The sequence below is a fragment of the Ochotona princeps genome, chromosome 11 (genome assembly GCF_030435755.1).
Source record: "Ochotona princeps isolate mOchPri1 chromosome 11, mOchPri1.hap1, whole genome shotgun sequence".
Taxonomy (NCBI): Eukaryota; Metazoa; Chordata; class Mammalia; order Lagomorpha; family Ochotonidae; genus Ochotona; species Ochotona princeps.
Window position 1 is genome coordinate 15,402,820 of NC_080842.1, and position 14,366 is coordinate 15,417,185.

The 14,366-nt window shown below is 48.3% G+C and overlaps 1 protein-coding gene across 2 annotated transcripts in view; it reads left to right on the plus strand.

Moving 5' to 3' along the window:
- Positions 1-14,366, plus strand: part of MFHAS1 (multifunctional ROCO family signaling regulator 1) — an 82,673-nt gene that overhangs the window by 56,419 nt on the left and 11,888 nt on the right. For both annotated transcript variants that reach the window (XR_009246260.1, XM_004592686.2), the window contains exon 2: positions 14,139-14,265. Coding sequence is in view for 1 of the 2 variants with exons in the window: in XM_004592686.2 (XP_004592743.2) it covers positions 14,139-14,265 (127 nt within the window). In the remaining variant the exon portion in view is untranslated. The remainder of the gene's footprint in view (positions 1-14,138; positions 14,266-14,366) is intronic.

Here is a 14,366-nt window from a genome sequence, read left to right on the forward strand (position 1 = left end):
GTGGTTGTGGTGAGGGAAAATCCAGTCTGGCTGTGCTTCTTGTAAGAAGAGGGAATTTGGACACTGGCTTGCCTGGGAAAGACTGTCACAGACCCAAGGTGACCACAGCACCAAAAAAGGCCTGTATGTGGTTCTGTCTTCTAGAGAACATCTGAATCTCTTCACTTGATGAGATCTGAGCGCAACACCCGAGATTATAATTCTGTGTGGTACCGCGTATTGGTAGTGTTCAGGAATGACATTCTACTGGTGATGGAGCAGAATAGGAGGCCAGTGTGAGTCCCATTGCCCTTCAGACCATCACCCCAGCTGTGTCATCTGAGCCAGGCCTCTGCCAGGGCCAGAGGACCCCGAAATGCTGTGCAGGGATTGCTCGTGGTTAAGGAATACAGAATCTTTTCTGAGGCCAGCAAGGAGCCCTCTTCCAGGCAGGAATGGGAGATGGGTCCACTCCACTGTGTTCTGACAGATGCTCAGATGTCACTAGCTGAGTGGGAGGTTGGCCTCTGGCTACGGTGCTCATTGCTGATTCCTGAGAAGTCGGCCTTAGCTAAGAGGTATTTCCACTTCCTGTCTCTGAAGCTGGCTGATGACCTGGCTGGGGAGAATGGCCTGGGCTGCCTCATGTCGGGGCAGGACAGCCCAGATGTCAATATTTACAGCCACTCAGGGCCTTGCAGCCTGGGGTTACAGAGGGGACCCTTGACCATGTGAGGAGGCAAAAGTACATAGATTTCACATTTTCCACCAAAATTAGCTTCCCTTTTAACTCCCTTTGCTGCAGGCTTTTGCAGGTGCCCTCTTATTTTGGCAGCAAATGAAGTCTGCCTCCTTTGCTGCCACTGTTTAATTGGTTCTGGAAAAATCTGCCGGAACAGCAGACAGATACAGGCCTGGGATGTCATCCTGGCTCCGTTCTTTGTGGCCAGAGAGCTGAGCCCATTTCCTTCACCTGGTGTGGCTCTTCTGAGGCTGAGCACTGTGCAGGGGAGTTGCCAGCATGCCACAGATAACACTGTTCTTCATGCCCCCTGCTTCCAGGGATGAGGAGGGGGGAAGCTAGGAGGCAGGGAAAGAGGGTGGCCAGGGAGAGCGATAAGGACAAGGTGGTGCCCTATTTAGGAGATTGTTCTACTTCACGCTTCATTTGCAAGGCGTTTAACTGGAGAAGCCCAGAAAATTTGGTAGAAAATACATTTTTACAGTGCTGTAGGCAAACAGCCCTTCGACACCAGTTCGATCTCTGCCTTTTGTTGTGGAACCACAGGGTGGGAAGTGGGATAGGATCAGAACCCAGGGCTAAGAGTGTTTCACTCCTTTCTGTGGGCGCAGAAATGCTGCCTGTTCACACACTTCTTTGCAATGCATTTCTCTTCCTGGAATGATGGAGCCCGGTCTCCAAAGCTCTTTTAATGGCAGGCTGGAAAGCTATCTCACACCTGTCTCCACCACCTACATCCCAGTCTACCGCTACTCATGTCCTGCCAGTCACCCTGCTCCCATCTCAGCTGTCCTGTCCTCCATCTCTTGGTCCGTTGTCCCCAGCTCTGTTCTCTGGTCCTTAACCCATCCCTCTGTCCCCTTCTCCATCTCCTGCCCCCAGCCTATCCCCCCACACTACCACCTTGTTCTGTCCTTGTGCCTCAGGCCATCTCTTTCTCTCCCTGGGGTCATGCTCCATTTCTTTCTCTCTCACACCGACCTCCTCAGGAGCTGGTACATGATCCATGTGACTGCTCCTGCCTCCCACTGCTGCAGTCACTCCAGCAGACAATTCTGCTTCACTCCAATTTCAGATCCCCCAGGAAATCTGACCTGTCCACTGCATACTGCCTTTCTCACCACAGTGTGTGCTGCTGCCACAGAGCACCTGACCCCACCATGGCCAGGTGGAAAGATCTGGGGCCAGTGTCATGGTGCAGGGGTGGCGGAGGTCAAGGGAGGGATGCTTTGTGCATATACAATCTCTATGTCCTGTGAGGTATACAGAGCTGTCAGTGACACTTGCCCAGAAGCCACTGCTAGGCTCAGTAGAGCTGGAAGCCAACTGGGACTGCACCTGCAGCCTGGCTTTTCTAGAGGGGAAGCAGTGGTGTCCTGATACAGTAGCACTGCCTCCCCTCCCCATCCTCCAGTGGATACCTGAAACCACAGCTAGTGGTGAACCCTAGATACAATATGTTGTTTACTCCTGGAAGCCCTGCAACACGGCTACATTAGTCTGTGCTTTCATGTTTATACCCTCATTCCTCATTGATATCAACTACTCTTATGCTATTCTTTCATGTTTAAGTGGAATAAGGAACAGTGACTTGCAGGAGGGTAGTGTATAACAGCATGTATATACTGGACACGCAGGTGACTCATAGCCCAGGCAGGAGCAGGGCATACAGGATCTCTTCACTCCACCCGAAGCAGCATGCAAATTTATGAGTTGTTTGTCTCTGGAATTTTCCATTTCACATATTTAGGATGCAATTGACTACAGGAAACCAAAACCACGGGAAGAGGAAAACTGTTACAAATCAGAATGCTCCCATGCTAAGAAAACCTACTGTATTCTGTACATGTATTAAAAGTGACTGTTCAGGCCTCTAAACCAGCTAGTCTAGGTCTGATATCAATGTCATAAAAATCCTGATTGTGAATCTATGCAATACCCACTGGCATCATCACATGCCTAGGGCAGAAGAAGATTGCTTCTGTCCAGGTCAAGTTCTTACAGAAATGCTAAAAGAAGATTTGAACATTGTTGGCTACTTACTTTGTGGGACTTTTCAAATGCCCCTGCACCCTAAAAATATAAAGCTGTGGTATCATTCAGATTCTGATCTATCTGTGGTGTTTGGCTTGTATTTACACAACCCCTGGCAGTAATGAAAAGCTTTTGGAGGGATGAGTGCTAGTGTTTGGCTTGCCCAGTTAAGGATCACACACCCTGCATTAGGGAACCCGAGTTCCACTTCTGGCTCCTGCTTGCTGCCAATGCAGACCCTAGGAGCAAACGATGGTGGTGTTACAGTGACCCACCTGGGAGGCCTGGGTTGGGTTGTCAACCCCAGATTGTCAGGGCCATCCTAAGGCATGAACCAGCAGATTGAAATTCTCTTTCTCTATAAAAACAACAAAACCCCTCATGTGTTGAAAAGAACCACCACTTGGTGTAGGCTTGAGGATTACAAGCATGTCTGGGAGGAAGGTGAGCCATCTCCACTGTCCTCCTTGCTTGAGAGAGTGTAACAGCAGCTGTGTCTGCTCAGCCATGTCTCACTGCCCCTCAGTTTCACTCTCTTCTGACCAACTGTGGTCTTGGAAACATTCAATGGAAAATAAATTTGCGACTTGTAAATTTTGAATAGTTTTTATTGCAGTGTACTGATACCCGTATATTATGAGTTATTGTTCATCTCTCACTGTGCTTAATTTATTCATGAAGCTTTATTATAGAGCATGTATTAGAAAAACTATATATAAGGTACCTCCAAAAGCTCATGGACTGATAAAATTAAAGCAGAAGCTCATACATCTGCCAAAAAAACATGTTAAAATCCCTGCATATGAGAAGTCTTCAAAATATCTAGAGAAATGTATTGCATGAGAACATTATGCATGGATTCCCAAAGATTTTGGTACCAGTGTACACATGTCTTCTTGGCTTCCCATGAACTCTTTGAGGTACCCTTGGAAATGGAGCTGTAATTTTCGGCAGCCGCTGTGGGTCCCAGAGTCTTTTCTCCATGGAGAATAGAGAGGAGGAACTAACTGACTTGCATTCCGAACAAATTGCCGTGATGAAATCTAAGAGCCGAGAAATGCAGGGTGAAAGCCGGCTTAGTGGCCACCGACCTTTCACTTCCACCGCCTCCTCCGACTGAGATTATCTGACCTCGTGCCACTGGGACCTTAGGGGTTCCCTGAGCTTTGCACTGTGGTCCCTTAGGCCCTTAATCCCCAAGCAGCCTGTCCCGCCTCCCTACAGCAGCTGCCCACTGTCACTTGCCTGGCCTACAGGCCCTGTGGGCTGAGTGTGTATGCCACTGAGCTCCAGATGCCTTCGCTGGGCTGACTCACACACACTGTCCCCATGGCTGGCTTGGGAAGGGAAGGGAAGGGAAAGGGAGGCTGTAAGAACTGCAGGCTTTCACCCGCTGGAAGCCTCACTTGGGCATCTGTACTCATTGTCCTTATCTTAGCAAAGGCGTGGTTTGGGAAAAGCAGTCAGTGACTTCTCCCTTTCAATCATTGCATTCCATGATGGTAGAGGGCAGTGTAGCCTCAGCCTGGGCTCACACGTTGCACTGGACCGGAATGCAGGTTTCACAGACAGAGCAGCTGGCTGGGGCTGGCCTCAGGGGCACCCTTGGCATCGTCCCGCCCCTGCCTGTGATGAGGCATCAGCAGGAGCCAGCCCCAAGAGGCAGGGCCTGGAACCGCCAGAGTTGGAATGGGGATGGGTAGGCTCCTGGCCCACAGGATCCATTTAGAAAATCAATATGTGAGGCCAGCATTATAGCGGAGTAAGTAAAGCTACTGCCTGTGTCTCTGCCATCCCATGTAGATGTTGGATTAAGTCCTGGCTGCTCCAGTTCTGATCCAGCTCACTGCTAACACACCTGGGAAAACAATGAAGCATAGTCCAAGTGAGACCAGGAGAAGATCTAGGTTCTTAGTCTTTGCCTTGCCCAGTGTTGGCCACTGTGGCCATTTGGGGAGTGAACCAGAGGCTGGGAGAGCTGAGTGAACCAGATCAAAGACAAAGCATGCCAGGTTAGCTTCAGTAGTTCCTTGGGAGTCCCTGATAATAGGATTGTGGGGTGTAAAGAGACAATTGGCTGTTGAATTTCGTGGATTGTCTACAACCACAAAGCACTGTGGTCTAGACATTGCCTCAGTCTCCGCCCTCTGAGGGAGAAGACACAACCCCGAATCAGCATAGCTGCCTGTCAGTGCTCGTTAGCTTTCCAGACTGGCCCACAGAACCACAGCACCTGCGATATTCGGGAGCAGGACTGCCGGCCTTCTTTTCTTGGCACCCTCTCAGTCCATAGTGGAATGCAGAGCAGAGAAACAAAAGCTACAGCACAGCAAGGAGAAAACCGGGAGATGCGGGAAGAGCTCCCATGCCCATGAGCCCTGCGTACAGTTCAGGGCTGCAGGTGGGCGGGGCCAGGCGCAGAACCGCAGGCAGCAGACAGCGCCCACCCAGAAGGAGCAGACAGCTGCCTGCTAAGAGGAGCAGGCCAGTGATTATTTCTGAAAGTTAAGACTCTCTGGGTTGGACACTGCCTGCACTTTGCATTCCCAGTGACTTTATGTGGTTGATTCTGTGATACACATGGGTCTACCTTACACAGGGTAAATAAAAGCCAGGACACTTTTCTCATGGATAGAAATTATTATGCTAGTTACTCACTTTTCTGCTCATGTCTGATTTTAAAAATGGTGTCATTCCCAAGCTAGGTGGAGAGCAGCAGAGGGTATTCATGGGAGCGGATCTTGAGTCTGCAGCCAGCTTGTTTTGTGCTTTGCTACTGATGGAAGCCAGTCCAGTGTCCTGTCTGCATACTTCCATCCGAACCAGCCTTGTCCTCTCCTCAGACGAAGGGGTAAAGGCAGATTGTCCCACTTTGATTTTGTAATGCTCTTTTTTAGAAAAGATTTATTCATCTTTATTGCAAAATCAGATATACAGAGAGGAGGAGAGACAGAGAGGAAGATCTCCACTGGTTCACTCCCCAAGTGACCACAATGGCCAGAGCTGAGCTGATCCAAAGCCAAGATCCTGGAGCCTCTTCCGGGTCTCCCACATGGGCATAGGGTCCCAAGGCTTTGGGCCCTTCCTCAACTGCTTTCCCAGGCCACAAGCAGGGACCTAGATGTGAAGCAGGGCTGCCAGAATACAAACCAGCGCCCATGAGATCCCCGCATGTATAAGGTGAGGACTTTATCCACTAGGCCACCACGCCAAGCCCATGCTCTTATAAAAAAAATTATTTATTTTTATTTGTAAAAATTTATAGAGAAAAGGAGAGACAGAGAGGTCTTCTATCTACTGATTCACTCCCCAAGTGACTACAGCAGTCTGAGTTGAGCTGATCTGAAGGCAGGAGCCTCTTTCTGGGTTTCCCACATGCATGCAGGAGTCCCAAGGACCTGAGCCACCCTCCACTGCTTTCCCAGGTCAAAAGCAGAGAGCTGGATCAGAAGTGGAATAATCAGGACTCAAACTGGCATCCATATGGGATGCCAGCACTTGCAGGTGGAGGTTTAGCCTATTGAGCCACCATGCTGGCCCCCTGAAATGCTCCTAGCCTTAGTAACAGGTAAGAAGTAGCTTCCTGAGGTGGAAGAGAAACAGGAGGAGAGAGGGACCAGGCATACATGTCTGTAGTTGGTCAGAGGCAGTTAGTCTTTGTCAGGAAATAAGAACAAGTATTTAACTTTTAGCCTTAGCACTTCAACATCACCAGGATTTGCGGACTCCACCTTGTGGCATTTCAGGTTAAGCTGCCATCACATGTGTCAGTAGCAGCCCATATACACCCTGGTTTGAGTACCAACTGCTCCATTTCAATTCCAGCTCCGTGCTAATGCACTTAGGAAAGCAGCAGAGGGTGGCTCAAGTGCTTGGGCTGCTGTCCGCTATGTGGAAGACCCAGATGGAGTTTCTGGTTTTGCCTGATTGCTATAACCATCTGGGGAGTGAACCAAAGGATGGAGGATCTGTGTGTGTGTGCAGGGGGAATTGGCCAGTGTAAACACTTGCAGGCCATAAATGTCCTTGGAGAGGGGACCCAACATTGCAGGGAAATGTGGCAGTCCCAGCGCTTTTCTGCTGTCTGCATTGACTTTTGCAGAGCCTGGGCCTGCCTGCCAGGAAGAAGTAGGTGACAGGCTATGAAAATAAGGAACAAGCTTCTGAAAGCAGTAGGCCCAGCCGCATAGGCTTTTTATAGCTGCTATGCCTGCATTCAGAGAGTGGGGCGGGGCGGGGCTAGGTCTTCCCCCAACCCCCACCCTACTTTGATCTGAGAAGCTTGTCTAATCCCCCGCCAAGTCTGCTGGGACTTTATCCAGAGCAGGAAAAGGGGAAATAGTTTTCCTTTCTTGGGTGGATGTGTGTTTATATAAACCCTCAGCCGTGAAAACCGGGCCAAGTGGCAGATGCACGTGTCTGCTGGTGGGCGCTGGTGTGGGTGGGTGAGTGGCCAGAGAGGGCTGGGCGCTCTGTGCCTGTACCCAGCAGCTCTCACCCAGGGGCAGGGAGGAGAGGCCACGTGAGCCCCACGCGCAATGTCCCGAGGGCACACTGAGGCCTTGATGAAGCAGCTGGTCACACTGCAACTCCAGTGTATGGGTGGGAGGGCCTAGCAAAAAAAGTTCATAGAAAGCGAAATTGAAAGAGAAGTTAATTTGAAAGAAATCTAGGGGCAGGTTTTGTGGCATAGCAGGTGAATCTGCCAGTTGGGACACTTGAGCCCATATATTAGTGAGTACCTATGGCTCAGTCCCAGTTCCACTTTCCACTCAACTTCCTGATAATGTAATAGATGAAGGCTCAGGCCCTTGGTTCCTGCCACCCATATGGGAGATGCTGATGGAATCCCTGGCTGCTGGCTTTGGTCTGGCACAACTCCTGGCTGTTGCAGCATTTGGGGAGTTTGGCTCACATTGTTCATGGGAATGCGGGTACTTGAACTGCCTCCCAGGATGTGCGTTAGCAGAGAGCAGAGTTAGCATTTAAATCTAAGCACTCTATGATAGAGCATGCAGGGGTCTTAACTGCTGTGCCCATTGGTTCAAGAGTATTTTAAAATCCAAGCAGTTTTTCATAGTACACACATCTTGTCAACTCTCTGAATACTTACCATAGGAAGAGATCTCGTTATTTTAAGTTTATTTTTATTGGGAAGGCAGATTTCCAGGGCTGGGGGAGGGAAAGAATATCTTCCGTCCACTCATCCACTGATTTACTTCCCAAATAGCTGCAATGGGCAGAGCTAAGTCCATCTCAAGCCAGGAGCTTCTTCTGGGTCTCCCACATGAGTGCAGGGTTCCAAGGAATTAGGCCATCCTCTACTGCTTTCCCAGGCCACAAGCAGGAAGCTGGATCAGAAAGGAGTAGGCAAGATTGGAACTGGCTTCCATATGAGATGCTGTTGGAATGGTCTGAGATTCAGCCTGCTACACTATGACATAGCCCCTAGAGTCTTTTTTCCATTCCCTGTAATCAGTCAATAATTATTGGTCTTCAGCCACAGTCTGATCTCCATCTGCTGATGCGATCTTGAGTCATTCACTCTCTGCTTCTCCTTGCTGTGGTCTAAATGTTTATCTCCCCTAACATCTGTAGGAATAAATTTGTTTATTTTTGTTTGTCTTAATGCTTCAAAGGATGTTTGTAACTTTGGTCTTTGTGCTCGATCAGGAAGTGGCTTTTACGTACACGGGAAAGATACCTGGGGCTTTTGATACTATGGATTGGGTTGTTGCTATGATACAATTTTTAGTGTTTTGTATCATGTGCCCCTAATATTTGACAATTCCGATGACTAGCTCATTTCACTAGCGTTAATTAAAAAAAAAGAAATCATCATAAAATGTGGTGCTGCCTCCTTCCATGTGGGAGGCACCAGCTGAGAAGGGCCAGTCGGCATTCTCCAGAAACATTAGGCTGGAGTAATGAAGTGCATTTTTCATCAGTCTCTTGGGCACCGGAGCCTATGAGGTGGTCCAAGACAGCTGTGGCAAGTGCCGCGTTCTGTTCCAGAGACCAGATTGCTCCACCGTCAGAAAGACCATTGCGTTGTGAACTGCAAGCAAATGGGAAATCTCCAATGAAGTGGAAAATATCAACATGTGAAATGCACTGTCTCCACCCACACAATTCACACTGCAGTCTCTTTTATGTTGATTCACATATAAACATCAATAATAACCTTGGGACCATTTAATCTTTTCAAGATGTATTTTATTTATTTGAAAAGTCAGAACTACACACACACAGATAGCTTCTATCCAGTGGTTCACTCTCCAAACAGCCGTAAAAGCCAGGGATGAAGCCAGGAGCCAGGAACTCCATCTGGGTCTCCCACATGGGTGGTCGATGTCCAAATACCTGAACCATTTCCCACTGCTTTTCCAGGGGCATTAACAGGCAGCATATTAATGTGCTGTGCCACGATACTGGCCCCTTAATCTTGAATGACCTATTTCATTCTGAATCCATTTACATTCTTTGTCAGTTTGCTTTTTCTGGTTAGCGCGTACTTTTAAAGTTGCATGTAAAAATTGACTCATTTTGTCACAGTTGTAACCATTTCCCCACTCTTGGACATCTGGGGGAGTTACTTGGTTTACTGTATTACGTGTGGTATTGCTGTGAGCCGTCACCGCATGCTTTTCTGTCAGAAAGGCCTGCTTCCTTTAAGTGAGTTCCTGACAATGGAACTCTATCAGGTCACATGTTTTAACTATTATTACCATATTCTCTGTAAGTCCTCCTTTTTCTTTCAGTAGCTCCCACCAGTTTTGGTATGTATCTTTAAAATTTACCTGTGCTGTGTTGACAGATATGTAACAGCAGCCCCTTTTTTGCATTTCAGTTTTGCAAAGGTCTGCTGCCAGTTGGTTTTGCCTGTGAGGCTTGGGGTGCTAACTGTGTTCTGGTGCTGCCCAGGAACTCTGGGCACTGGCCTATGTCCAGTGTGATTTCTTGATGTTTGATAGAAGGAGCTTAACCAAAACCTTCTCCTCAAAGTAAGAACAGCAGAACTTGCCAGATGGCAATACACCGTCACTGTTTAATCTTTTCACCTGTTCTCTAATTTGATCACGGATACTGTGATACAGTGCTCCTATTTCAGTAAGTGTGATGATTTCCAGATGGATCCACTTAATTACAAAAGATAATATTTCATTCTTTTTATGACTAAATAGTAGTTCTCAATGTATATATGCTGAATCTTTATCCAGTCACCCACTGATGGGCGTCTGGGTTGGTTCTCTATCTTAGCTACTGTGAACTGATCTGCTATCAGCAATGGAGCTACAGATGTCATATATTTTCCCTGATGTGTGATAACACCCAGAGTGCCGAAAAATGAAACTTATGGGTGAGATTGACATCTGGGGATTTGATTATAGTTTACAGCCATTGTCTGTACTCCTGAGGAATAGTTTTGGATTTTTTTTCCTTTACTTGCTATATGTTCATTTCTTCACCTAATGGAGGGTTAAGCCTGTGACTGTGAAGTGAAATAAAAATGAGCCATTGTAAAATGAGGGAAAAAAGAAAGAAGGGAGGAAGGAAGGAGGGAGGGGGTGGGGAAGGCTGCCAGGAAGGAAGGGTGCTGTGTTGCTGATTCTGCATCATGGAATTTGTTCACTTTATACATACGTACATACATAAGCATGTGGGGGAAGCCCCACGTTCCAGTTCAGGCACTGCCACCCTGTCCCGTGACCATTGGCAAATTTCTGACCCCTCTGAGCCTTAGGCTCCTCTTTGATGGAGACCATCTGTACGTGGTGAATGCTCTTGAATGTCACTTGCCATGCTGATCTTTTTTTTCTGTCCTGGGTTACGTTGGGTCTATTTTTCTATGTGATATACTCAGAGCATGATGGTGAGTTACACATATATACTATTCTCCAATCACATGATGAACTGGACTCACTGGGCTGGCAGTGAGGTGGCTCAACAGGCTGATTCTCTACCTTCATCACTAGCATTCAATATAGGTGCCAGTTCATGTCCGAGATGTGTTACTTCCCATCTAGCTCCCTGCTTAGGGCCTGAGAAAGCAGCAGAAGATGGCTTAAGTCCCCTGCACCCATGTGGGAAACCTGGAGGAAGCTCCTAGCTCCTGGTTCCTAGCTCTGGGTCAGCTCAGCTCTGGTCTTTGGGATCATTTTAGGAGTGAACCAGTGCATGGAAGATGCCCCTCTCTTTGTATTCCCTCTCTCTGTAAATCTGCCTTTCCAATAAAAATTTTTTTAAAAAAATCATAAAATGGTAATAATACTGAGACTTTCTGCTAAATGATCCCCACGCTTGGAGGCCTTTGCCACTCCCTCTCATTACTCCACTCCTGGCAGTCCCTGTAAATTTCCCTGAGACACTCATCACATAGCAGTGTGGTCCTGGGCATGTTCATTTCCTCTGCAAGCACTGGACCCTTTCACATCAGACACTGGACCTTGAGCTTGCCTGGGGTCTCAACGGTCACTTGCTGAACCCAAGAGTACACTTGATTTTGGAGCTCACATTGGTGTGGCCTTTGGCCACAGGTAGCTTCTGCAGTTTTCCTAGGTAGCAAACAAATTAGGAATCTCTTCGTATTTGTGTTGAGATAGACTGGAAGGGGAAAAGTGGTTTCCTTTATGTTCTTCACCCTGGAACAGTGAGTTGAGCCAACAGACGTTCCGGAGATTGTCAGCTGTTCTGCTCTGGGGGTCAGTCTTTGTCTGTATCCAGGGAATTCTCGATGTGTGTGAAACTTCTCAAGGCCTTCCACAGCTGGCAACACACTCAGGTTTGAGACCTTCCAGCAGACAGTTCAGAATTGTGGCCCTCAGGTTGAATAGTCTGCTGTGGATCAGTCTAGATTCTCTAGCAAACTGATCTATCTGCCCACCAAAATCTGTGGCCATCTCAGCAAGGACTTTTACAGCACTGCCAGGCTGTGGCCAGGGACAGGTGCCAGGGCAGGCAGGGACTTAGCATCTGTGATGATAATCTGAGATAGGCAGATCTGTGTGATATTTCAACCAGGAGCGAGTTTTCAGAGGAAGCCAGAAAAGGCCAGTGTTACATTCCAGCCATGCAGGGGATCCCAGGACAGAATGTGGAAGCCTGACAATATAGAGGGCTAGGGAAGGGTGGCACAGCTCTGGGGTGCAGCCTGGGGGTGCAGAGAATTTCCCCTTGTACTGCTCTAAGCCGCCGTGAAGCATGGTGCTTTGGTTGCTTTACAAATGTCGGTTCTGGCTGGGATTGGGAGGGAATCCGTTCTACTCATACAGCTCCCCACTTATTACTGATGTTTGGATGGAACAACTCCCAGGTCTCAGTCCAATCCCAGGAGGCTCTTCCTTGGGTCTGTCTTTATATCTTTGAGAGCATTTCCACTTTTCACTTGAACTTTGATATTCTGAGATCTTTTCCTAGTTGCTGTCAGAACTTTTGTCTGTATCCAGCAGACAAGCCAAGGAGACCAAATGAGCTTTTGCCATCGCTTGGTGTTGGCAGGAATTTGTTTTTAGAATTCAGATTGAGCTCATTTGGTGCAGAGCCATAGAAAATGGTTAAATCAGGCAATTAACAACTTTCATAGAAAATTATAAGCATATCAGTGCGTAGCTTGGTATTTAAAAAGACTGTTTTTAGATGGATCCTCTAGGGAAGATGTGTTCTGGCTTAGAGAAGCAGTTACCAGTTTGGGGAAATTACAGGGGTGGAGAACTGGGTGTTTTGATTTTTTTTTTTTCTGCCAAGGGCCATTCAGATATTTATAACATCATTTGTGGGCCACACAAAATTATCAACTTAAAATTTAGCCGCCCAGAAATTTGTTGACTTTGGAGTTCCACCCGCGGTTGCCTTGGCAGGGTCAGACCCAGTGGTTTCTCAGGCCTCCTGTGGCCCGCCAGTCAGTTGTTCCCCCACTGCTGTTAGAGGCTGGTAACACAGCATGAAGGGTCCCAGAGCTGGGTTCGCAGGTTCACATCCTAAGGCTGCTGTTTGTTAACTACTGACTCTAGCTCCATTGCAGAATCTCCCTGTATGATGAGAGTCCTTCTGGGGTACTATGATGGTGAAATTAGATGGGCCTACCATTATGAGCTCTGCCAAGTGAGATGGAGCGATCTATACCAAGTACCAGCAGGTGCTTTGGTGTCCCTAGAATTTCAAAGCATTTGTGGAAGTGATGGTTGCCCTTGAGTTCAAGTGTGAGGTTCAAGGGTTGTCTGTCCCCCATCAGTCTCTGACTTAGGTCTTTGATGTGGTTTGTTTCCTGCAGAGCGGGGCAGCTTAAGCAGCCACATGACTATCATCCAGCTGTTGACGAAGGACTCCAAGTGAGAGTGCAGGTGCTGGCCATGGGGACAGAGGGGGGACAGAGTGCAGGTGCAAGGGTGCAGACAGCAGGAAGCAAGTCAAGAATGGGAGTCAACATTGCTTTCAGGGATTGAAAGATCTAGTACAGGGGTGGGCATTGATTGGCCTGCCCACCGAAACATTTGGTCTTGTTTGGCCATGGCAATTGTAGACAGGACTCCAAATTCAGGGTCTGTAGCAAGTTAATGTTTCAGTTGATAATTTTACATGGCCTGCTGCAAATGATGTTATAAATATCCAAATGTCCCTTGGGAGAAAAAAAAAAAAGAAAAAGAAGATTGTCCTGCACTGATAGTGGGAGAGATTATATCCAGGGTGTGCAAACTATCCCATTAGCCCTAGTACTGTGATGATCCCCTGAGCAAATGGTCTGTTTTTCAATGGGGTAGTGCTGCGGTGCCTTGAATTGGCACCCATGCCCATCCAGGCAGTCCTCTCTGCTAGGAGGTAGCAGAGCTGGGCCCAGGGTGTGTGCCTCAGTATCTGCCCCCACCTGCTGCATCTGTAGCTTGCATGTGCAAAGGTTCGTGGAGAGGCTGCTGTGGTCTGCCTGAAGTCCCATGGGTCCCATCCTAATGAGTTCGTCCTTGGCAGCTCTCACTTCAGCGGGCTCATGGGAGCCTGGCTTAGTATGCGCTGTGCAGAGAAGAGATCTGTGGGAGTCAGTTTCTACAAAGAAAAGGCAGATGAGCCAAGTAGCAGTGACAGATGCCGCCTTTGTCTGGGACACAGCCTTCCTGCCAGAACCCACCTGTCATTCTGTCATTCTCCCTGGTGATGCAGATGGGATGGAAGGAAGCGGGAGCCAACAACCTCTGCCATCCTGTGTGCACCTTTGCTCTGACTCCATGATCTATAAACCCTGGGCTTCCTGGCCCCTCAGCTTTCCTCCCCTCTCCTCCTCATCATCATGCTTCCACCCTGTCCCCCCCATCCCCAAACAAGTCTTTTCTCTGTGAAGTGGTCCCCGCTGTTAAGGGCCAAACTTAATACGCTCTTCTCCCTCTTTCTGCAGGGGAGTTGCTGAGCCAGCCCAGACCAGAAGGAGTGGCCGAGATCATCTGCCCCAAGAACGGCAGCGAGCGAGTGAATGTTGCCTTGGTTTACCCACCGACGCCAACCGTGATCAGCCCCTGTTCCAAGTGAGTTCTGGATACCCGAGCCACACTCTGCCTCATGCTCCTGATCCCACTCTAGAAATATGAGGACCGAAAGTCTAACTGAGCTGTGCCTGCCCACACCT